The sequence below is a fragment of the Candoia aspera genome, chromosome 5, assembly GCF_035149785.1.
Source record: "Candoia aspera isolate rCanAsp1 chromosome 5, rCanAsp1.hap2, whole genome shotgun sequence".
In the NCBI taxonomy this organism is placed as follows: domain Eukaryota; kingdom Metazoa; phylum Chordata; class Lepidosauria; order Squamata; family Boidae; genus Candoia; species Candoia aspera.
The window spans coordinates 1,087,431-1,112,306 of record NC_086157.1 but is presented as its reverse complement, the minus strand read 5'-3'; the positions used below and the strand labels follow the sequence as shown (position 1 = coordinate 1,112,306).

The 24,876-nt window shown below is 50.4% G+C and overlaps 1 protein-coding gene across 1 annotated transcript; it reads left to right on the top strand.

The window, feature by feature from the left end:
- The first annotated feature begins 689 nt into the window (after window positions 1–689).
- KLF5 (KLF transcription factor 5) lies at window positions 690–23,212 on the top strand. The gene is made up of 4 exons (XM_063304527.1): window positions 690–884; window positions 3,516–4,383; window positions 5,286–5,345; window positions 22,729–23,212. The coding sequence occupies exons 1-4, from the start codon at window positions 708–710 to the stop codon at window positions 22,905–22,907; spliced, it is 1,284 nt and encodes a 427-aa protein (XP_063160597.1). The 5' UTR covers window positions 690–707; the 3' UTR covers window positions 22,908–23,212.
- Window positions 23,213–24,876: the final 1,664 nt, after the last annotated feature.

The window sequence follows — 24,876 nt, the reverse complement described above, 5'->3', positions numbered from 1 at the left end:
CGAGCCCCGTCCTCAGCAGCAGCCGGCTCAGCCGCGGGCGCGGGGCTTCTTTCTCTCCGGCCCCAGCCCGCGGCCGGGGCTCTCCCGGCGGAGGGGTCCCGCACCCGCGCCGCCGAGGGGGAGCCCGGGCGGCGGCGCGGGGCCAGCGCGTCCCCCGACCCAGGCCCCCGGCGGAGCGCCCGCGGGGCAGAGGGGAGCCGCCGGCGGGATCGAGCCGCCTCCTGCCCGGCACCGCCCGGCCGTCTCCGCGGGGTTGGGGGGGGCGGAGGGGGCCGCCCGCCCCGCTTCTCCCCTCGCGCGCAGGCCAAGGCGGAGGCCAGCGCAGCTCCCGGCCCGCCGGGATCGGGCGGCCGGTCCCCGGACGCGCGGTGCTGCCGGCCCGAAGGGAGGAGCGGCTGCCCAGCGCTGGGCGCCCGCCCGCCAGGAGGGGCCCGGCCCCGCCCCGCCCGCCATCCCGCCCCCCGCGCGGGGCAGGGCGGCGGCGCGGGGCGGCGGCGGCGGGGCGGGGCGGGGCGCCGGGCGGGCCGCCCCCGGGGTGGAGGCGCTGAAATAGAGGCGGGCGGGCACGCGCCGGGTCCGCCAGGGGGAGGCAGGTCTCGGCCAGGTAGCGCAGCCCGATGCGCGGCGGCGGCAGGCGGCGGCGGAGGGCGTGAGCCGCGGCGGGCAGACGGCGGGCGGCTTTCTCGCGCGGAGCGGTGCCGCTGCCCATGGCCACCCGGGTGCGGAGCACGGGCGCTCGCCTTGGGCCCGAGGAGCCCGTCTTCGCGCAGCTCAAGCCGGTGCTGGGCGGCCGGGAAGGGCCGCTCTTCGCCGGGCCGGCTCCCGAGGAGCTCAAGCCGCAGCCCAGCGCCGCGGCCCGGATCCCCGGCGAGGAGATGGCGCAGGTGAGGCGGCGGCGGCGGCGGCGGCGGGGTCGGGCGGGGCGGCTGGGAGCGTGGGCAGGGGCGGCGCGCGGGGCCCCGCGGCGGCTCGGGCGGGCTCCAGCTCCGGCCCCGGCGCCGGGCTTGGGCGTGTCCCGGCTCGGCCGCGCTCCGGCCGGGCGGGCGAGGGGCGGCGGCGGCGGGGGGGGAGCGGGAAGTCGGGCAGGCGCGCGCGCAGGGGGGCTTCAGCCTGAACGGGAGCGCCGCTCCTTTCCCCGGCTCGCCTCCCGGGAAGGCTCTGGCGGGCTGAGGAGCCGCGATCCCCGGCGCCGGCCCCCGCCCCACCGCTTTCGGACCTGCAGGCTGCCCGCCGCCGGCTCCTCTTCCGCACGTGGCCGGGCGCGCGGGGAGCGGTCGCCGCCGGGCCGGGCAGGGCTTCCCCGGCGCGCTGCTCCTCCCGGCGGCGGGCGGCGGGCGGGCGGCAGCTGCCACCTTGTGTTCTGTCCGGCCGGGCGGAGGCGGAGCGGCCGCGCTGGCCCGCGCGCCCACGCCGTCATTCTAGACGGGCCGGAGGGGCGCGCTCGGGGGCTGCGCGGCTGCCCTTTGCAAGCGGATCCGCGACAGCTGGCGAGGCTGAGGCGGGCAGCGCCCCGCGGGGGACGGCGGGTCCGCCAGCAGGCAGGGCAGCCCCGCCGGCCCTCCTGGCCCGGGGGGTCTCCGCTGGCGCTGCCCGGGTGGGCGACGGCCGCCTGCGCCCCTCACTGAGCGGCCGGGACCGGGCGGCGGAGAGGCAGGTGGGCCCTGGGAGCGGCGCCCGGGCCGGGCAGCGAGCGGGGCGTCCGCGCGCGGCTTGTGTGGGACCGCCCCCCCCCAGATGAAGGCACGGGGCGGGGCGCGCGGAGGGGGGCAGGTGCCCGGCCGCGTTCGGCGAGATTTCGCCCCGCCCCGCCCCGCCCCGCCCCGCCCCGCCAAAAAAGCGGCAGCTCCGCTGGCGATAAACAAGCGCGGTGGAAGGTCCGCGGCAAGTTGCGGCAGGTCTCCTCCCCGCGGCGGGCGGGAGAGCGGGCGGGGCGGGGCTGGTCTGGCGGCCCGCGAGGAAGCCCGCCCGGCCGGCGGGGCTGCGGGGCTTCTGCCCGGAGGCGAAGATCTCGGCTGCGGGCGACGGGACCGGGTGCGGGGCATGGGTCCCGCCGCCGGCCCGGAATCCCCGGCCCCGCGCAGCGCCCTTCCCTCCGGGTCGTGCCGGGGTCTCCGCCACGGGCAGGGTGTGGCTGGGGCGGGCGGCGGGCGGCAGCGGCCCTCGAGCCCTCCGTTTGCTGCGCCCTCCTCGAAACGACTGGCGGGAGGGCGCTGATCGGCCGCGCGTTCAGAACCTCGCGCGCCGGCTGCTCCTGCCCTGTTTTGAAGCTGGCCCCCGGCCGGTCGGCCGGCCTGGCCCGCTGCCAGACGGGGGGCCGCCTGGGAAGACGGTCCCGCCGGTGCCTTCCGTGGCGCGGCTGGGAAACCCCTTCGGCTGGAGGACCCGTTCGGGCCGCGGGCTGCGGCGGGCTTGCCCGGGCACCCGGGGCCAGCCTGGGGGAAGTGAAAAGCTGAAAGTGAAACCTGGCTCCGGCACAGATCGGGCTAAGTTCTAGTTCTAGGGAACGAACATGTTGGGAAAGTCATAACTAACTTGTTTCCGGGTATTTTCACACCTGGCTGTTTGCATCCTCCATGTAGGAAAGTTGCTTCTACCTGCTCTACAAGAAGCCCCCACCCCCCGCGCCCCAAAGTTCCACAAAAGTAGTCCTACAGTTTCCTAGTTGCCTTTATTTCCTTCCCAGATATAAAGATTTATTTTCTGTTTATTTATTTATTGAAAAAAACAGAACAAACCCCAACCCTGAATGCCTGAAGATGCCTAACCGACTGAGCCAGCCTGGTGTCTGCATTCTTGGAAGCCTTGTTAAAATTCCCCCTGATGAAATGCATAAAATGGCACGCTGTACTTTTTTAGAGCTAAATGCTTTGCCACCCAGTTGTATCACTTGCTATAATTAGGCTTCAAAGATAACATATCCAGTATTTTAATTTTCACTTTAGGTTCTTGCATCAAAAAGCTTTAATTGGTTATTCTTATAATTCATCCTGTTGGTGCTACTCATTTTTAAGGTGGGGAGGTAAAGTGCATGTTTGTCAACAGGAAGCCCCCCTTACCTCCATCTCAGCTGACTCTTCTTGAAATAACCCACAGGAAGACTTTCCCTTTTGACTGGATGATGAGCCTGCTTTTCTTGGGACCATTCTTGGCAAATCGGACTCGAGAGCTGAGCAATTCCTGAAAGCCAGTCCCGCGGGTGAATTCTGTTGGGGACGTGAATCGGTGTTGCTGCTTCTAACCGAGGAGTGGACTGGGGCGTCTTTGGCTCGCGTCGGGGTGCATTTCCCCCATTCTTGAGCAAACAGAGAGCCTTTGCCTCTCTGGATTACGAAGATGGCCTCCCAGATTGAATTTTGAGGGTGGCCCTTCCAGAGCAGGGTATAATTTGTAAGAAATCTCATCCTGGGCACGACATTTGTAGTACAGTATGTTGGGGTTCATAACAGTTCCCATCTGTAAGCTTATCTCTCTCTCTCTCTCTGTCTCTCTTGTTGGCTGATTTTGTTCCCACTCAGACCCGATGTGAGATGGAGAAATACCTGGCCCCCCAGCTCCCTTCCGTGCCCCCACGCACAGAGCACAAGACATACCGCCGGGACAGTGCCTCGGTGGTGGACCAGTTCTTCACCAATGGCGATGGGGTGCCTTACAGCGTCAACATGAACCTCTACCTGCCGGACCTGACCCAGCTGCGGACAGGCCTGTACAAGGTGCACCGACCCCCCATGGCCCACATCAAGACGGAGCCAGTGGCCGCCTTCAGCCACCAGAGCGACCCGGCCCCCGGAGCTGCCCAGGCGCTCCCCGAGTTCACGAGCATCTTCAGCCCCCACCAGACGCCGCCGGATGTGAACAGCCTCTTCATCAAGCAGGAGCTCTCTGCCCCGGAGCTGAGCCTCCCGCTCCCTGCACCCCCCCAGCAGGGCCAGCTGTACCAGCTCCTCAGCGCCCCAGATTTAGACCTGCCGAACGCGGCCCCCCAGGCCGTGGGGATGGACTCCCTGAACGCCGCCCCCCTGTCTTCCCCCATGGCAGGCCTGAACAGCCTGTCCGCCGTGCCGCAGACGCCCATGAAGCAGTTCCACGGGGGGCCTCCCTGCACCTATGCGATGCCCGGCCAGTTTCTGCAGCAGCAGGCCACTTACTTCCCCCCTTCCCCCCCAAGTTCGGAGCCCGGGAGCCCCGACCGGCAGGCGGAAATGATGCAGAATTTAACCCCTCCTCCATCGTATGCCGCTACGATCGCGTCCAAGCTGGCCATGCACAATCCGGCGTTGGCCCCCAGCATCCCCGTGAATTCGCCAAGCATCCCGACGGTCAGGTACAACCGGAGGAGTAACCCAGACTTGGAGAAGAGGCGGATTCATTACTGTGACTACCCCGGTAAGCTTGAGAAAAGAAAAGCAAGCGGGTTGCCGTCCTCCAGAAACTTTGTCTTTCTCTCAGACAGACAAACAGACCCATTTGCAGTGAGCGCCTCTCTGGAAACCCTTCCAAGTGTTTTCTCTTTTCTCTGCTTCTGTGCAACAAATATAGGGAGACATCATCTGATCTGCTACAATGTGGCATTTTATGTATGTTTAAAACGAAAAAGAAGTTTAATAAAATAATTACACCTTAAGCACATGCAAGGGGTAAATATAAATTTATGCCAGTGGTGTAGGCTGGCATTCCACATCCAAGCCCGTGTATGTCCCCATGAGCTTGTTGGCTGAGAATGATGGGAAATGTAGTTCACTCACCCAGGTGGAGAAGACTAGCTGTGACAGCTGCTCGAAGAGAAGGGCATTTACCCTTTTCTTCACATTTTGGAGCAAGGGCATCTTGCCTGCAGGCAGCGTTTTTGCTCATTGATGTCTGTTTTCCGCACTTCAACTAGAAATAGGTTAAAATAGAGAATGAGTGTCTTCCCAGATAGATAACAGATTCTCTGATCTGTTAATAACTGATTCTGTTGTTGAACACACAGCGTATAGAAGAGGTGGATAAAATGTGGGAGGCATAAATGTGGAAAATATATTCTTGATTGATTAATTCAACTCAGATGCTTAGGAAGGTGAGCACACTGAGCGGAAAATTTAGGTGTGGTAGATTGTGATGTGTGTGTATCACTAGTAGCTATCCTTTTGCTCTGTGCAGACACTGGAAATTGGAATAACTTTCTTAAATAAATTAGTACCACCAGTTAGAACTGCCGGTAGCATTTCAGTTTTATGCTGAGTGTTAATGTTTCCTAGACGTAGATTCACTTGACACTTACGTCTCTTTTTGATTTTCTATCTTAGGTTGCACTAAAGTCTACACGAAATCTTCCCATTTAAAAGCACACCTGCGAACTCACACTGGTACGTGGTTTTTATGGTGGTTATGAATTTCCTATAAATATAAGTTAGCCATCCTGTTTCTCTGCTTTGTTTGAAAGGTTGAACTTGGTTTGCTTCAAAGTGAGAGTTATGAATCAGCCACACTTGTTAATAAAATGAAAAGGGACACTTTTAAGCTTCGGAAAGTAAAGAGGCTTAATTTGAACAGGGAATAAATGCCCTCTTTGAAGCCCTATTCCTTCCCACCCACCCCCAAACCCTTTCCAGCTGAATTATGCTGTCATTTAATGGCGGCTGTCATCTGCTTCCATGCATCAAACCTTGGTTTAACTCCATTAAAGCCATGATCCTGTACTGTGAACTTGAATGATAGTAGAACTTTTGAGGACACCTGCTTAGGGTCATGCTGCAAATCTTAAAGGCCCCTCTCCTCAGTCACTTCATAACAATATATTTTGGAGCAGCTTTTTCCTGCCCAGCAGCCTGCTTTCTGCTCAGCGGTAAGGCATGCATCAAATTAAGTGATAAACGTTCCTTTAAGTTGGGTTTCGTGATAAACCCTGCTTTCTTTCTTAAGTTGAGTGACCACACTTTGTATGTGATCAACTTGATAAGCCTGTTCTGAGATTACATGCACGGTCAGTGTATCGTCACCCACTGGTTGTGAACACGATTTGGAGGCTCCGCAGCTCCCTTCTTGGGATGGCTCTCATTTGGCGGAGGTAGAAGAATAGATGCCTGTTGTGCCAAAATGTCAGGAAATGTGACCAGTCGATTCTGAATATGTTCACAGGTGGTTGAGTCAGTCTGTAGCATAAAACACTTTTCAAAACAGACTGCTTTTAGCTGGTGCTTTGTGGGGCCATGCCTTTGCACAGAAAACAGACCAGATGCAGTCTCTGGAACGTGGGTTAGATCAGCCAGGAGAAGACTTCTGCCCAGCGTAAGCTAATGACGGCACAGACTTGATATAAAACTGCTTTGAGGGCCTTAACCTAAAGTTACCATTTAAAGTGCTTTAAAACATTTGAGCGATAACATTGAATCTTTGTTTCTGAGGCGAAACATATTGAGTTATCAGAAAAGCTCTGTTGCTGCAGCTGATAAATGCTGGACTTGCAGCTGAAATTGCCTCCCTTCTCCCTGCTTGTAAAGAGATGAATCTGGTTTTTAAACTGGGGGAAGATCTGAGCCTTGCTCCATCCATGGAACAAGGGCTTGCATTCAGTGTTTGCTCATTGTTGAATGACTGAAATATCTCCAGGCAAAAAGAGTTACTATGGAAATGAAGTTTGGATAAACAGAGCAGTTATCTCTCAAAGGAACCATAAAGGGGGCAGGGTGGGGGGAGAGAAAAGGTTAAAAGCAACTGCCGTAAAGCAAGTTTTCCAAAGGGCCGTAAAAGGTTGCCTTACGATTCTTCCCGGGACAGTGGAGTTCGTTAATCTGGGCTTGCTTTGCTGAGTAGTTTTGGTGGGGTTGCTGTTGTTTCAGTTGCTGTTGAAAATTTAAGATTATTCATCCTCAGGTGAACGTGCCTCCTTGGCCTAGACCTCTGGGGACACCCAGCAGACCATAATGGCATCTTTTTGTTTCCTTGCACAGCAAGATGCACTATCTTACTTACTTGAGCTTAGCGTGACCTGCAGAGGAGGCCACTCTGAATGCATTCAATAAACCATGGTTTAAAAATCCCAGTCTCACTGATCTGGGTGGGCCATCCATTCTTGCCTTCCATGAATTGTCAGAGAGGGGTCTGTTTCCTCCTGTTATGCCCAAATGAACAACTTCTGTAAAAGTTCAGGAATGGGCGTCTCTGGAAAAAGTGGGAGAGCGGAGTGTGCCTCCGGCTTCAGTTGGACCTGCCTTGTTCGAGCAGGAGCTCCTCCAGGGCCACTTGGCTTACTGAGGGCTCCTAGAAGTTGGGGAGAGACTTTTCCCATCCCTCCATGGCAGTTACAGGGGCTGAAACTTCAGTGTTTGGCCCCATGGTCCACAGTGAGACTCTAGCCCCGGTCCCAGCGTTAGGCGTGGGAAACGACTCCCATTTTTGCTGGACTGCAGCTCCCATCATCCCTCACCAATGGCCACGTTGTTGGGGCAGGAGCAACTTCATAATATGCATGGTATTAAATAAAAAGTGCTACAAGCTTTTCCTTGCCCGTGGTTACTATAAATACTTGGGTGCAAAATGTAGTAACATTTTTCTCAACTTGGAAGTTGTGTAATGTGTTCTGAAAAAACTTGCTTAAAGAGTTGGCTAAAAATAAATAAGCGTGATGGGTTGGGTGTACTAGCAGCCCGGTAGACTAATCGTTGGAATGTTAAAATGCCTTATTTTCCCCCAATTGTGTTTGATCATGCATTGATTTGAAGTAACCCAATACGTGCAGAAAACAGGAATGCTCCAGAAAAAAAGCTATGATTGAGCTGACACATTGTGTAAAAGGCTATTTAGTTCAAGCTTGGATTTTTAAAGTAAGCCACGGTGTCTTTTTTTTTTTTTTTCTGCCTCTAGCACAGTGAGCCATAAACTTTGATTTGCAAATTATTATGGCTGTGTTGACGCTACACCCAAATCCAACTGCATTATAGATTAGCGGTGTGTGAATCCTGCCTCTCTGCAATACCATTTTTGTTTTAAGGGTGTGGTCGTGGTAAAGGTGATTTGTGTAGTCCTGCGCTCCCCGGCTTGGGCTTTTGACTGTGAATGATACCTGTTTGTCCAAGTGGGCTGCAACTCCCCAGGTACCCGTGGGTTATATCATGAACGGGGAAGCATTGTGCAGAAAGGATGTTTTCCAGGAGATAATATGAACTCTTAGACTAAAACTTGATATAGTTGTTTCTACCAAATGCCAATGTGTTCAGCATACTTGCTTGGCTTAACTTTTTTTTTTCTTGCAGAGGAAAAAAAGGGGTTCTTAATGAACACTGTAACTTGGAAGCTTTAACAAATGTAGGCCGTGAAATGCTGTGCAGGTTGTTGAAGTTTTGTGTGATACTCTCTCCAGTCTCCCGAGGGCTTTAGCAGACCTGCTTATCTGGCTCAACCTGTTCTGTAGTATCTGTGGAGGTCCACTGGTGGTTTTCGGTCTCCAGACAATTCCTGTTAAACCTACTGCTATCCACCCTTCCTCGCAAGCTGTCATTTCAGGTTTTTTTAGAGAAAACGATTAAGCCCGCAGCAGAGGTCGACATTTTTAGAAGTCGAAACAGAAAGTGTGCTGCCTTCTTTGCATTAGAAACCCTGTGCCTTCTCGTAGTCTTTGCTGAGTGGCCTCTCTCCCGCTGAGTAGCTTTCAGTGAGTTTGGTGGCATTCCTTCCAGAGCAAACGCCACGTGCCAAGAGGCGGAATGTGGGCCGTGGGCCGCGCCTTCACTTAGCTTGGAGCAGGCGCGCAGGATTAGGGGAGCACAGAGCATTGGGACCCTACAGTTTGGCAGCTTGCTTGGCCTGGGGAAGAGGCAGGGACGGGCTTGTGGGATGGCCATGTCCTGTGTAGAGGCACTGGGATGGCAAATGTTTTCAACTGGCTTCTGTCTCTGTCCCTCAAGAGCCATACAAAGCTCCAGGGAGCAGCAACCGGTGTCTCATCTTCAGACCCTGAAAAACTTCGCTCTGATTCTTTGGCCCACTAGGAGAAGGAACTGCATCTCCCCGCATTCTCAGCCAGCAGAGTTGAGGTGCCTGGAGGGTGAGGGACATCCATCAGCATCCCTGAAGGGCTCCAGGTTGGGAATGGCTGGGTGGGAATCCCCCTTTCGGAGTCAGGCTGCAGGAAAGAAGTTGGATTTTGGCAGCATCCTGAGCGGGGCTGTTTGGAAATTACTGTGTATTTCCAAAAGTATGTCCAAGTTAGTCACTGGAGCAAATAATTGCTTTCTTGTCATAAAACGGTTCTCTTTGCCCAAGATTGCAGCCATACCTAAGGCAATGGGTGTAAGAGCTACGACTTCAGAAATGGCAGGGCTTGGCCAGATTCAGAAGTCACCCAGAGCTGTGATTTGTTTAACTCTGGTTTGAAGTCACACTCAATTCGAGTCACTTGCTAGACCAAGCTAAGATAAATCCTATGAGGGCTTAGCATGTTGTGTACACCGGCTGTTGTGTAACTTTTGCATGGCTCTTGGGCTTGAGGGTTTAAATAAAAGCCATGAAGCCCCACTGGGCCCAACAAGAAAACAGTGCAAGGATCGGGTGCTCCTGTTCAAGCAGCAGCCTTACATTCAGGGTCTTGAGCTGCTAAAGAAGGTCAGCTGAAAAGAGACTTTAACAATACAATTAATCCAGAGCTACTTGGTGCCTAGGGTGGCCATGAACAAAGAAGAGCCAGTATCTCCATCTGAAATTATGAGTATGATTTAAATTTATAGGCCACCTGAATCCCAGCGAAATGCATTGGCAAGAGGGGAAGGCTGTTTGTATGTTCTTCTGTTGTGTTCCTCACACCTGCTAAAGCTCCATTTCGAGTGCTGCTTTTTAACCGGTCTTCAGACTTGCAAGTTATGGGGCATCCAGCTGCCCCCCCCCCAAAGCCAGTGCAGTTTGGAAAATGTGGGTTGGGACTCTTTTGGCCCAGTCAAGTTGAACTTAAGCCTACAGTCAGCAGAAGCTGGTTCACTACATTGAAACAAGCCATCTTACGGTGTAATGGAACTGTGGCTAATGTGTTACCCTTCCTGAACATCTTATCCTCACATGTAAAATGGGCTGCCTTTTTAAAAGAATTGAGAGGGCTTTATTTTTTCCCTCTGGTTGATCTGAGAAGAACCAGCATGGTCAGTGGCAATCCTGAGTCCTGATAAACGCCTGCTGCAAAAATTCCTCTTGCACCGTAAACGCTTTAGACCGTGGCATTATCTGCAGGAGACCCGATGTCGGCTTCCTTGCCAGAAGCCATGCAAAGCAGGCTCTTCGTGTTGGCGGGGAGGGCATTTAAAGTTAACTTCTGCACAGCGGAGCACCCAGCAGGGGACAGCCCTGATCTCGAAGGCTGGACCCAGTTAGTATTAGGGTGGGAGATGGTCTTCTGTCTATCTGTGGCCATCACTGGGGAAACTGAAGCCTCAAAGACTTCTGAGAGATGCAGCATCCACTGAGACAAGATGCGAGCCATCCTGAAGTGATGGCCTGTGGTTCCGTAGTAAGCCGGAAGACGTAAAGTGTCTCTGATCCGTGCACCAGTGTTGGTTTTTTGGGGGGTGCTGGCACCCTTCAAAGGAAACTCTAGTGGACCTTGAACAGAAATGGTGCGGCCAAATTCTGGTTTATTAGCTGACTTTAAAAATAGCTCCAGGAGGTGGACGCTTTTCTCTCTCTTGGTCCTCCGAGATTGAGCTATCCAAGTCCCGGGGCTGTTCAGTTAAGCCATAACATTGGTTCATTTTCAGTCCAAGCTTGTTGTGGGCTTCAAAAGGTTTACTGGTGGTTCTTGACTTAGGACTGCAATTGGGACTGGAACTTCTGTTGCTAAGTGAGGTGTTGTTAAGTGAACCACACCTGATTTTACGACCTTTTTTTGCTATGGTCATTAAGCAGATCCGGCCTCCCGCATTGACTTTGCTTGTCGGAAGCTGGCTGCGAAGGTTGCAAATGACAAGCATGTGATCCCAGGACCCTGCAACTGTCATAAATACATACCGGTCGCCAAACTCCTGAATTTTGATCACATGACTGCAGGGACACTGCAACGGTCGTAAGTGTGAGGACCGGTTGCAAGTAGCTTTTTCCAGCACCACTGTAATTTCAAGCAGTTGCTAAATGAACAGGTCGTAAGTCAAGGATTACCTGTATATATCCTGCAGCTGTTAAATAGCTTTGCGAAATTGAGATAAACATTGCAGGAGGCTTTTATGAGTGAAATTCTTGAATTCATGAGCTAAATGCAGGTGTGAATTTAAGTACTGCCTGGGGTTGATGGGCTAGTTTTGAAATCTTGGTCCTTCTGCCTTTTTTGACAGTGCTTGGTGGAACTTCTGCTTCCTTCCCCTCAGTCGTCTGCGGGGTGTCCCGTGGCCCAGTTCAAAGGAGTTGCAGACGAGCTAGTTGGGGCTCCTGGGCCCGCTGCAGGAGTGTTCCCCCGTCTGTTATCTCACACTTCCCTCCCCTGAGATGTACTTCTCTGCCCATCGCTTCTCACCTTACGAAGGAAGGGGCAGCCGGATCCACTGAGCACGGGCAGGGAAGCCACGACACCTGATTGCAGATTTTGAAAATGAACAGGTCTTCTCTCAAAGTCTGAAGTGACTTGCTTGAAGTAGTTTCTGGAGGTGTGCAGAGAAGGCGGAAAAGAGGTATCAGGCCCATCTGGTACTTTTCTGACACCGCCCTGGTCCTGTGCAAAGGAGTGAAAGGGGCTGACCTTAGAAAAGATAAGGGCTAAAGGGGGCTGAAGAACTTAAGATCCTCATCCCGGCAGTAGCCGCTATGTAGAGTGGTCAGCATAAATGTGGATTCCTTGTTGGACAGGCCACCCCTTATTTTCAGGACCAAAGTGGTAGTGTGCTTATATCTCTCTCGCTCCAGAACAAGCAGTCTTCAGAAATAGTAGTTAATCTCAAAAAGTTGCTATCACGTGAACCCAAGATAATTTTCTTTAAAATACATTCTGGCTTTCCTTCCCTGTGAATAGATGTCTATAGGCAGCAGCTGGGTGCATTTTAAAGACACTTGCATCCCTCCCTCCCTTGGCAATTAAAGGCTTGACTTGTGCATTTTGAGTGTTGTCTGTTCGGGCTGACCGTATTTCTTTGGCAGAGTTCTTTTGATCTGAGGCAGGATGGACCCAACTCAAGAAAAGGCACCAATGTGGGACATGAGAGAGAAACACAGAACAGTGCTTCACCCTCTTGGGCAGCTCTGGAAGGTGGTCTGGCTTCTTGGCTTGCAGCTGGGGCCAACCTGTTCTGATCTTGAGCAGAAAATACAAATGCATTCAGGTTGCAAGGGACCCCCCCCCCCAGTAAATGCTTCCTTTCTTTTACGACCGTATGCACGCGCACGGGGTTCTGTTGGGCCCACAATTGAATCACTGCCTATGTCAGAATCAGGATTCCCTCTTTCTTTCTCTTGGAGGTCCCCAGCTTTCTTAAGTCTCCTGGGGGCCTTGCGGAGGCAGGAGTCTTTGCCAACCCCTTTCTGTCTGGGGGATGAAATGGCTGCCAAGAATTCAGTAGTTAACCATTGCTGTTGTTGGCTTCACATAGACGTGGTTGTGCCAGCTCCGAGAATTTTTTCAGTTCTTACAACTGACAAAATTTTGTTTTTAATTAAATGCCGAATATATCTCCTGAAGGAATGTCACTTGCTGCCCCAGAGGGATTAAGCAAGCTTCAGTTCAAGGTATTTGATGCCTGATAAGGAAGATGATTCCTAGCTGTAAACACAGCCACTTCTGAAAGATGCTTGTGTGCACACATCTGGCTCCAGCGTTGCAACTGACGCTTTCCAATATTTGCTTAGCATCTCCGTAAGTGGGACTAATTTTAAAACTTTTCTTTGCCAGTTGGAACTTTATTTCCTGAGCTCTTGTTTTAAAGCAAATGGTCCTTCCAAGTTTTTTGAGTAGTCGCATTGTAGGTAGCAATGTAGATCCAAAAAACCCAGATCCAAGTGCTAAAAATGTTGCCAGTGCCAACCAAAGGGTCATGAAACTCTGAATGGGCCTATAAGCTTCAGCACTTTTTGCCAGACTAAATCTTAGTTAAACTTTAGAAGTGAAAAAGGTGGGCCTAATGCTGTTGCCACCCCAAAGGTGGCGTTTTAAGGACAGGATGGGGTGAATGTTGGTCTAGCTCAACGTAAATGTGTGGGTAACCATCGGGCAATTGTTAATAGCCTGTCCTCCTTTTTGAACATACAGTAATCACTCAGTTCTGTTTCCATACCCAACTAGAAGACACTCTCTCTCATGGGCATGCATGCACCCACCCAGATGCACGGGTATGCCTCTGTTAGGCAGAGAAGAGAAATAAAAAAGAAACATGATAGATCTAACGGGTAAAACCAAAATTTTTTTTTTCCAGGCTGAACACAGTGTTATTTTCTAGTCTCTTGGCTGGGCAGTGTACAATATTCCCCTGAAATTAGACTCAGAACAAAATCTGGTTAAGGATCTCGTCATGCATGGCTGACGATGCATCCAAATGACCTGCTGTTGTCTCACTTTTGGGACCTGCGTTATTTAAATGTGTTTCTTGAGGTGCAGCCCATGGTCCACAGCCTGGCCTTAGTGCTGGGTCTTTAACAACAGAATCACTGCTGTTAAATCTGGGCACACTCCAGGACCCCTGGCGCAGCCCACTGCATGGTCTGAAACGGGCTCAGGGGTAGTTTCAACCTGGAAGTGCCATCTTTGGAGCCTGAAGAACGAAAATGCCAGGGAAGAAAACTTCTTTCTCTATTCTGAGCTTACCATACTCAGGCCAGATGGCGTGGATTGGTGACAGACCCTCTTTTTAAAAACGGACTGTCTGTTTTGCCTTGGCGTGTCAGGAGGAAGAGACGGACGTCCTACAGTGCTTTCTCAAGAAGGCCACTTCTTTCGGATGGGCTTCTCTGAGAATCCCAGGCTGCTCAATGCGAAATAAAGCAGGAGGTGGCTTTCCATTGGCTTGGAGGGCCAGCATGCCTGCGTCTGTGGGGAGAGAGGCCTGCTCCCCTGGGGTCCTGAGGACCCTCCTCCCAGGTCTGCATTCGGCCATGTGCTCCTGCTCCACAGCCCAGACCCTAATCCTTCAACTGGAGAGGAGGAAGTGAGAATAAGCTCTATGATTCCCTCATGTTTTTGCAGTCCTTTTTCAGTTGCCAAATAACTGTAGTAAATGTTTTTATTTGCTTTTATGAGTGTGAAAGTGGCTTTACCAGATGGTCCTGATAAAAGCGGGTAAGGCTTCCTTTCTCTGTCTTACGCCTGGGATCATCAATTTAAGACTATATGACATAACTTGCAGAGTTTGTTCCCTTGACCCCTTGGCCATTCTCCAGGAGGACATCCCATACCAAAGTCGCAAAAACCCTGCAGGGCTGCTGAGTTGAGCAAGACCAACCTCCTAGGCCAAGAGTTTCACATAACACCTTCTCCCTCACTCGGTCCTCTGCATTTGTGGGCCGCCAGGCCTCTGCTAGCCTTGCTGGTGATGGGTACGAGAACTCTTTTGGTTAATGTGTCATTTGCTTCGTTATGAAAAGGGAATGGCTCTGCGCCTCACGTGGGTTTCTCTCTCAGTCTAAGCCATGGACAGCAGGAATATTTTCCTTGGCTCTTTTTCATTTTTACCTGCTCACGAGAGTAAATCTGGACCTCCCCCGTTCTTCTTGTGAAGAAGGTCTTTGGATTAGAATCTACTCCTGAAGCGTGTGTGTGTGGGTGGGTGTCCTGGCCCTTTTGGGGGGTGAAAGGTGTGATATGATTCCCCCAACCATCGTAACACTAAGGGCGCATGCAGGTTCTGAAAGGGGCCAAAAAGAGGGCACAAGAAACAGCTGTTCCCACTTCAGAAAACTCCCTGCCAGCCTCAGAGACCCCTGTGGTAGTGCCAACCCAGATCATTCCTCTCTTCCCTCTGGGGTCCATAGCAATGGGGGGGGCTTTCTTGGACTGTTGCTGAACACGTCAAATGAGGCCCCTGCTGAGCACTGGATGCCTCGAAGAGCTGGGAATCGGGAGCTTTGGGGCGTGAGCCAGATGGAGCCAAGGAACCTGGAATTAGGAAGAGCTATAATAAGGGAAGGGCGGTGCACGGGGGGTGGGTGAGAAATGGGCACAGGTGAGGCGGTCACTGTGTTGGGCGGAGAAACTTACCGGTGGCGGGAAAGGTGCACCACCTCCCCCCTTCCTTTCTGCTCTTTGCAGAGCGTTTCTTTGTAAAATTCTGCTTTGTTTGCCCACATGAATGTGTTTGCTTTCAGCCTGAGCTTCCCTTCTACGCACCCCTCCTGAGGAAGCAAGACCGCGCCCGCTTGGCGATCTATTTTAACGTGCCCTTTTTCACGTTTCAAAAGGAGGCCTGGGAGTCACCCAGCGGTAGTGGAAATGGCGACCGATCCTGCCCAGGGGCGGGCATAGGACTGGGCGGAGGGTGTGCCGTCTGTGGTGGGCAGCGCCAGAGGGGGCCCCGGGAATGCCCGTTGGGCATGATCTGGAGTGGCTGCAGAGGTCCAGACCCTCCCCTTCCACAGGAGCAGGAGCAGGAGCGGTTCTCCCAAAGGGGGGTGCTTTGCTGCTCTGACAAACCTGCACAGGATCGCCTGGGATTTTTGGAGTCTTTTGCTCCAGTTCGGCACGGCTGGCCGGGTGCTCCCCCGCTACAAGCGGAGCAGGGCCCGAGGCAGGGGAGTGGCACTCCAGCACGGCTCCCGGGCGCAGCTCAGGCGCTCGGTTGTGCTCCGGAGTTTAGTCCTGCCCAAGGCTTCTCCCTCGTGGGTGTGGGTGTGTTTTAGTCGGATATGCTGGTTTTGTTTAACGGCCTCTGTCACCGACTTGGTCTCTTACCAGCTTTTCCCAAGGTGCAGTCGTTCGTAGTGCTGCAGGCGCCAAGTCCCTGGGGGTCCGGCATCGGTTATACTGGTTGGGGCTCATGGGAGCGGTGATCCCGGGGACCTGGGGGGCATTGGCTTGAAAATGCTGGCGCAGATTTTGGCCAGCCAGGGTGCAGTTTCCTCCAGTGGCAAGAGATGTGCTAACCTCTATTTTCTAGGGAGGGAAAAGAGGGAGGGAGGAGGAAGGAAGGAAGGAGGGGAAAAGCTGTAGATCCTCTAGAATAGATTTCATTTCAAAGAGGTGACCTCCCCACCTTCCTCGGAAGAAGAGGAAATGTTCCTTTGTGGCAAGCGTGCAGTCAGAAAGAGTCCAGTGCTCAGCGGGTGTCCCTTGGCGGTCTGTCTTCCAGGAAGCAGCTCCACTTGCCTGCTGAGCCCGGAAGGGATGGCAGGCCCTGCCCCCGGCTGAGACCCGGCCCAGGAGTTGTGCTCAGAGTCGGAGCCAGCTCTGCTTTTCTGGGTCCCCGTTCGTGCGTGTCGTTAGGCCGTAAAGTGGCTTGTTTGTGACCGGCCATACGTCAGCCCCCACTGCTTGGTTCATACGGAAAGTTTTATTTTTCTGGGATGGGGCTGCACATCCTGAGCATGCCAAAAAGCAATTGCAGTGACTGTATCCTTGGTGCTCTGTGAGATCCAGTGTCTCCGTGAGATCCATTGTCTCCCCGCCTCTGAACCAGGATCTCTGCTGCCCAGTTTTCCTTCATGCCAAAACTGCCCCACAAGTAGATACTCCTGCAGATGCCTCTCTCCCTCCCCCACCTCCCCATATAGGGTTCAAAACTATGCAGATACTCTCAACCTTAATCAAGCTGGGATTTCTGTGTGTAGGGCTTTCTTTTTTTAATTGGAGATTTCTAGCTCCCATGACAACATCCATTGTTGATAAAACAACATCCTAGCCGAAATTATGGTATAATTATAGGGCAAAGCATGTAATGTATTTTTAGTCTCTCTTGGCATGGCTCAGAAGCTGAAACCGAGCATGGTCAGTATCGCAGCACCAAGGAGATATTTATGGGCTAGATGCTGTTTGGCGAAGGAAGATCTGCACGCAAGGCAGCGCATTCTGCACTCTTCCTCCAAGGATGCATTAAAAAAAAGGGACATGTGTTGTTAGTAACTTCAGCATGTGCTCAATAAGTACTGTAGAAGTTGGTGAAGATGGCTTGTTTTTTTTTCCTCCCAGTTTCCTTTCCTTATCTTGTTCGGTTCAGTCTTGTTCTAAACTGATTCCAAACTAAATGTTGGTGTTCAACCAAAAGTTTTACTAAATGTATTCCACATGCCTTCTAAATTTTCATTTTAAAAATAAAAATAAATCTGCATGCAAGAAGGATGCGTATGAGCGATGCTGAGGACTGGAAATACATTTTGTGATTGACTCAAGCCTAACAAAATATTTGAAGTCTGCGAGATTGGATGAAGATGATGCAAAAATCAAATTAATGTTATGAAAAAAATAAGTTCTGTTGAAACGTAACTTAAAAGGACAGCAGTTCTGTTTTCCCAGAAGTGATGTGTATAATATTTCTGGCTCAGGAAGAAAGAGCTGAAGTGTTGCTGCTTCGCCAGGAGTCGGTACCAGCTTCCTCCATGCTGTTTTATTTGAACAGTGTTGACATTTTAACAAACCCCGAGGAAGCTGCTCTGAAGTGAAGGATTCTGCTCATGTTCTTCAGAAGTTTTTAGAAATCCTTCTACAGTGCAGGATCTGTTTGAATGCAAGACACCATGTTCCAGCACATTGCATTTGATGACCAGTTGCATTCTTGGGTTTCACGACCTCTCAATGTTCATTTTCAGTTTCTGGAGGAGAACCAACTATTTTCTGAAACTTTGCAGCTTCTGTATTTTGTGCAAACGTTGAGTTGACTCTTGTAGCACTGAAATAAAGAATTCAGTGTCTCTTTGCTTTTTAAGCAAATAAATGTTCCTCTGCCCCTTAAAGCTCAGCATAATGAATAAATGGAATAAGCTTTAAAATAACTTAAAACAGTTCTTACGTTGGACGTGTGCCAAATATTTTTCTTCACCCAAAGACAGGGAAATATGTGGAAATGCAAGACAGATACAGGCAAGGTATGTTTTCTACTTTATCTCAAGGTTTTTCATTTCCTCCCTTCCGTTAAGCCCATCACTGGTAACTTCCTTTAAGAACACCCTCGTGAGCATTATCCCTGGTCACCTAAAGGAACTTCACCCTTGGGGGATAATGGGACTGGTAGTCCAAGATGTGTGGAGGCGATCTTAGATGCAAGGCAAAGCAGGCAAAATTATCCCCAGCCCACATTAGGTGAATCTCGAGGGAAGGGCCCCTACACAGAACGTGGTGGCAGCTTGTTTAAGAATTGGGACCTAATTCTTAGAGATCCTGATTTAGGGGAAGGAATGCTTAGCTGGTACAGCTTGTTGTACTAGATGTTAGTATCTCAGGAAATGTCCCGTTTTGCCTTTTTCTTATAGCTTCGGGCTGTGGCTTTTCTGAAGCGCTTCCAAATACCAAAGGTCAAACTACGTCTTACTATAGTTATAACGCAGACTATATCTTCCCTCTCCCTCTTGGAAAAGGGTATGAATTTTACTGCAGATCTTGTAGCCAGAAAGTTAAAACCTGCATGAAAGTTGGGGGTGGGACAGTTAAAAAGAAAAAAAAGGCAGTGAGAAGGTGATTTGGGGAGCAGAACAACAACAAGGGAAGAACCCACTTTTTTGTGCAGAAAACAGACAACTGCTACTTCACAATTTTCTGTTAAAACCCTTTAATATCCAATATTTGAGGATTATTCCCCTTAAGAAAAACAAATCTCAACAGACTCGTTCTGTTATTCTCCAAGGATCTGAACTGGTCAAAGTGTTCTCCAGATACCATTCAGAAACCTTTGCCAGGAAGGAGTAAAACCTGAAAATGGGAGAAGACAAAGAGAAAGGTGCATTCTTAGTGTTACTTGGTGGCTGCATGCAATATTTGGATTGATTTAATTCTTATTTCAGCTGATGTTGCCTCTCCAGGAGAGTCTCTCAGACAGACAGACAGACAGAGCAGTGCTCCTCTTCGCTCCTGAATGAGAGATTTGTCTGTAGCCTCCAAGGAAAAGCTGCTTTTTACTGTCACAAGTGTTAGGAAACTTTTCTTACTAGATAGGTAGATGCTGTACGGTAAAACCTCCTGATTTGTGCTGATTAAGATGAAGTGTAGTTTAGTTTTTTGGCAAGCATCTGAAGCTTAATTAGCAAATCCATTCAAGTGGGCAGACTTCTGTGCAGCACCAACGACTCCCTTTTACGGAACAATGTGAGTTCCTTTTAGATGCAGAGCTAAAGGTGGCCAATTGTGTTTCCAGCAGACAAGTCTCTCCCCAGGGTGCTGGTGGTGTTTTGCTGTTTGGTCCAATCCCACCCTCTTCAAAAGCTCTAGGAAACCAGGATGAACTGTGATCTCAGAGGGTAGGTTGAGTTGGCCAGAACAGTGGCAATTGGCTGACCATATCCCCGCCAATCCATTGCAAAGACCCTTTTCTAAAAAGTTTGCATGTGTCGTATTCCGGAATTGTTCCCTTTCCAGTTGGGGCACAGTGATGCAGAAATAAGTTCCCCTGAAGACAGTGGGGTTTACTTCTGAGAAGATGCACCCAGGGTGTGTCTGGGTATAAAATCACTGGTGGCTGGGGAATTCTGGGAGTTGAAGTCCTCACATCTTAAAGTTGCCACAGTTGAGAAACAGTGCTCCCATCTTCTCCGTTCCTCCTGTTCAGAAATAAAATTGTAAGTGCTACAAGGCGGGCCCATGCGTTGGCAGATACTACTCTGAAATTTACTATGTGGAGAAATACTGCCTGCATTTGGAAAGCTTGTTTTTTGTTTGTGCGTTATAATAGAGGTGAATGACGTGGGTGTGTTCGCTTTGTGCACGTTGAAGTCTGTGGTGGGGGGATTAATCATTGGAAGCGTGGGGGCTTGCAGTTTTAGCCTGCAGATGGTAGACCTGAGAGATGGTCAGCCGGTCCTGCTCTTGGAGAGCAAGCAGCTCAGGTTCTAACTGGCCGTGTCTGTTTTCCTCTGACATGTCAGTTTCAAGGAAATTGTTCCTGCAGACTTCCCACTTGCAGATTGCTGCTGGCGTAGCCGAGCGAGATTTACCACCCCGTGCATTTTTTCTGGGAGCTAAGTCCAAGTTCAGAGCCGTTGAGCAGACCCAGATTTGACAGTTACAACTGATGAAAGAGCTTAGGGTGTGTTCGTCCTTTATTGTTATGCACTTCGTTAACCCTGAGACCGTAGATTTACATGAATGAAGTTTGGCCACATAAATAACATTTTTTTCGGGTCACGCTGAACAGGGCCCTTCATTCTTCCGAGGAGACGTTTTATTCCCTGCCTCCAGTTTCTATGAATACCCTTCCATCATTTCCATAAACATAGTTATGAATTTTATAGGTATGTTTAAAAATATCCCACTTAGGCTGCTAAATTAAATACTCATATATTTAGCTATCTGTGACAGTATGTTCCAAACCGACTGTGTAAAGCCGTGCAATTAAATCTATCTTGGGCAGTTACATAAATCTGTGGTCAAAATTTCCAGGGTGTTAAGTATCCTACGTGCCAGCTGAAGCCACAGATAATTTCAGGTGCTGATCACCTTGGAGCAGTGGGTGAGTTGTGCTGGAGCAAGGTGCTAGCAGCCTGATACCGTTCGGGCCTAATCTTTGCAAATAAGCCTGCACTTGATAAATTAGTTGTGTCTGTCAATGTTTTCCAGAAAAGCTGGTTTTTAATGTAACAAGTCACTGGAACTCATAATAATAATAATAATAATAATAATAATAATAATAGTCTAAGCCTTAGAGCAGTGTTTCTCAACCTCAGCAATTTTAAGCTGTGGGGACTCCAACTCCCAGAATCCCCAGCGTTTTCTGGGAGAACATGTAGTTTAGCCTTAACTGAGTCCATAAGCTGTGATTTCTTTCTGCTCTGCCCATTAACCCATGTTTTACTGATCTCACTGATAAAGCCCCATTGTGTCTGGCCATTGGTTTGGAGACAACTCCCAGCAAAGCTGGCTGGGGAATTCTGGGAATTGAGGTCCACACAGCTTAAAGTTGCTGAGGTTGAGAAATGCTGCCTTAGAGGGATATGAAGGGATTGCTTTTTCCCGTGGAGGCTGTGATTGCAAAGGGCCCCCAGATATTCCTGGCTTGATTCTATGGGAAAAGCCTAGTGATTCAGGGTAGAAGGAGCTGCCTTTGATCCTGCACAGCAGGGAAGGCATTGGCTTTTGAGGAGGGCCAAGTCAAGGTTGCAACAGGTCAAGGTTGCATGCATGGAGGTCCCAGTCCTGATCCAATCAGTTGTGAACAAATCCCATGAGAGCCACTGAGAAAAGTTGAAGTCATAACTGGTTGCTTTCATGAGGTTTAACGTTTCCTCTGTTTTAACTTGTTTTACTACTTCTAGTGGGGCTTAGTCACAACAGGTTTTAGCCAGGTTGTGACCTGTTGGCTTCACATTCTCTCCTTTGCCAGATGTCTTTTCCTTTTACTACTGCTTGGAGTTCTGTGTGTGTTCACTCTTTTGGCCCTGCCTCCCCAGTTCTTTCAATCTTTGTTGGATTTTCCAAGTAAAACACATTTTGGTTGCCATGATGTTTGTATTATTGAAGAAAATTTGGGGTGGAAAGGACAGAATATCCTTTGTGCCTCTATATAACACTAAACACAGAGAGCAAGCATTGTTTGGTTGGGCTTTGAGGCATCTTCTGAAATGGCTGCTACTACATGTGTTGCACCAAAAGGAAGGCAGGACCCTGTGTTTCCTGGGAGAACATGTAGTTCAGCCTTAACTGAGTCTGTAAGCTGTGATTTTTTTCTGCTCTGTCTGTTAACCCGTGTTTATCAATGAGATCAATGATCTCATTGATAAAACCCCATTGTGTCTGGCCATTGGTTTGGAGACAAATTTCTATAGGATCTATTAAGGAAGTGAAAGACTATCAAATGAGAGATTAGTGCTCCAGCAGTATCCCAACTGGCCAATTATACTCTCTCAGGAAGATGGTTGTAAAGAAGAGCGGCTGAGGAGCCAGCAGAAGAGAGGGCTGTTGTCATCCTGCTCAGTTTTTCTGGCCTTCTCAGAGACATCTGCTGGTCTTCGGTTCGGTTGTCAGCCTGTTACCTGAACTAATGCGTCCATATTGCACACAGCAGCTTGAGCTAGGAAGGCAGGCAGAAATCCTAGAGAAGATTCTTCAGGGTCCTTAAGTGGTCCAGGTCTCCTTTATCCTGGGTTCTCATACTCTGTGACGGAAGTTTCAGCCTGTGTAGCAAGAAGGTGCGCTGTAGCTCCTCGTTGCAGTTAATATGGCAGTCTGGGTGTTGGTGTGGCCTTGAGCAGTGTAGGAAGAACGGAGCTGCTGCGTCTCCTGTGCTGGGGAAACACCACCAGAAGGGGCTTTGGGCAGCCCTGCACGTGACATACGACGAGGCGGGAAAGCAGAGTGTGCTGAACCACTGTGGTTTGGCTTAACACCGCATGGCCCCCATGGTTCCTAAGTCTGGGGTATTGGCTTCATGTGTTGTGTGAACCCAACCACTTGTGGCTTACTCTACCAACCATGGCTTAGTATAACAGACAAACTAAGTTTCACACACCATCCCACACCAGACTCCACTTGGGCATTGTATTTTTGAACACTATGCCATTTCAGATGCTTCTTGCAGCCAGCAGAAAAGGAAGTAAGGGAGCCACGGCTGGCCCAGCCTCTTTCTGGGGATTCTGGTATGGAAGTACGAGTCAGCTTCGAATCCTGCACGTCGACCAGGGGATACTGACGGGCTGTTTTTCTGCCTTTGTAAATGTTTCCAGGAGAGAAGCCATACAAATGCACTTGGGAAGGATGCGACTGGAGATTCGCTCGCTCGGACGAGTTGACCCGTCACTACCGGAAGCACACCGGCGCCAAGCCCTTCCAGTGCGCCGTCTGCAGCCGCAGCTTCTCCCGCTCCGACCACCTGGCCCTGCACATGAAGCGCCACCAGAACTGACCTGCGTCACCCGCTAGGCGCTCGGCATCTATGCAACGTCCCAGCGACCCACGTACCTTCGCCTTCGGTTAGAATTAGCTAAGGGGTTGACTGCGTACGAACTCTTCTCCTTTTTAGAACAGAAAAAAAAATGATGATAGAAGAAACTGGAAATGTATATTTTGTATATTTATGAGGAAGCAGGGAAGATGCTGTCTTGGCAAGACAAGGGTTGTTTTGCTGCTTTAGTGCCCTGTGGCTTGCGCTTTCTGTCTTGGACTTAGTCCTACAGGTTCCATCTCAGGGCTGCCTGTCGTGACGTTTTGCAGATGGGGCTGTGGGGGGTCGGGGGTGGGCAGAAAGGGTCTCTCTGGATTGGCTGTGCGCCCTTAAGGCCAATTCGTGGCGGAGCAGCCCCGTGGGCCTGCAAGCCACGGATCTCAGCCAACGGCTGTGCACACATGCACGTCTGTTTCAATCAGAAATGTTGCCAGGATGAAATGAAACAAAAGAACAGTTGCGGTTGTCCGCGGCCTCTTTCTCTCCCCTTGCCCCTCTGGTTGTGTGAGAGCAGAAAGGAAGAGAAGAGAAGAGCGTCTGACCCAGCCTCCGTGGTTTGGTGTGGCCACAGAACCCAGGACTGTCGTCCAACTTTAAAGCAGTTCTGGGGGGTGGCTTTCAGCTCCTGGTTTCTCTAGCCGCTGGTTCAAGCGCTGCCTTTCTTGCTCTTGAACTCATCTGCCAAAAAGGAGGGGAGAGGGAAGAGTAAATGGTCCCTTGCCCTCCCCCGTTGGGTCCCCGAAACCGTGGCTCTTCATCTGAGGGACGTGCGGGTGCAGCGTGGCCTTCCGACCGCTGGGCCCTGTTTGTCCATGGACACCCAAAAGACAACCGAATATTCATCTCTTTGGACAAAGGTCCTCATTCCCTCCCCCCACCCTGGGAATTTTGTGCACTAGTTTTGCACAGAGGAAATGGCAATTATAATCTGGCAGTTAACTTGAGGTAAGGCAGATAAAAATGTGCTGCATAAACGTGCCTCACTCGTGTTTGCAAAATGCAACATGGGAAACATGTCCCTAAATTTAAGTATTATATCTGAAAAGCTGTATTATCTATAATTTTAGAATCCTGACCAAAACACTCTTACTCGAACAAGCAGTGTTTTTTTTTTTTTTTTTAAAAACCAACCTAATTTAATTTGAATCAACAGCCAAATGAATCCAGAGGACAACTCACAACTTATTTTCTGTCAAAACTTTACTGGATGTTTTAGTACTTGTTATATTTTATATTTTTTTTTCTGTGGAGATGAAATATATATATATAGATTAAATCCATAAATAGCCATAGAACAAAATGTTCCATATGTTGCATGTCTATCATGACAAAGATTTTGTAAATATGCAAATCAGCTTTTAATGTTTTATCACAAAAGAAAGTTTTAGAAATCGGTTAAGACAAGGGGCGGGCATCTGACTTGTGATGGCTCAGTATGGCACATCGAAAATTCAGTTCCTAAATACCTCTCAGAACGGTACCGCCTTTGTTTCATTCATGGGCCTGCCACTTGGATCTGCTTTCCTACAGATCCGATGCACTGAGTGTTCAAAGTTTAGAATCAACATGTCCCTGATTGTATAAAAGGACAGTGGTTTTCCATAATGTGAGCTGTTCAGCAACTGTCAGAAGCTTTAAATAACACAAGGCTCCAATTCTAATGTTAAACCTTTTACTATAAGCTAAACTTAGTACTGCTTTGAAAAGAAGGATTTAGAACATGATTTTAGAATATCAGAACACTAAGCTGGTTGGACACTAGTGTAATACCCTGTGAATGTTGCTTGCCCCGATTCCATAGGCTCCACAGACCTTTGAAATAACTTCTGATTGCTCTCCTGTTGTTCAGTTGCTGTTGGGGAATAGGAAAGGAAGCAGATCCGGGTTGAACTGTAGCCAGTTGGTATTCATAAGATCATGTTTCTCAACC

Coding starts and splice junctions, on each gene's coding strand:
- KLF5 (XM_063304527.1), top strand. CDS start 708: ATGGCCACCCGGGTGCGGAGCACGGGCGCTCGCCTTGGGCCCGAGGAG. Junction 885..3,515: donor CCGGCGAGGAGATGGCGCAG/GTGAGGCGGCGG, acceptor GTTCCCACTCAG/ACCCGATGTGAGATGGAGAA. Junction 4,384..5,285: donor TCATTACTGTGACTACCCCG/GTAAGCTTGAGA, acceptor TTTCTATCTTAG/GTTGCACTAAAGTCTACACG.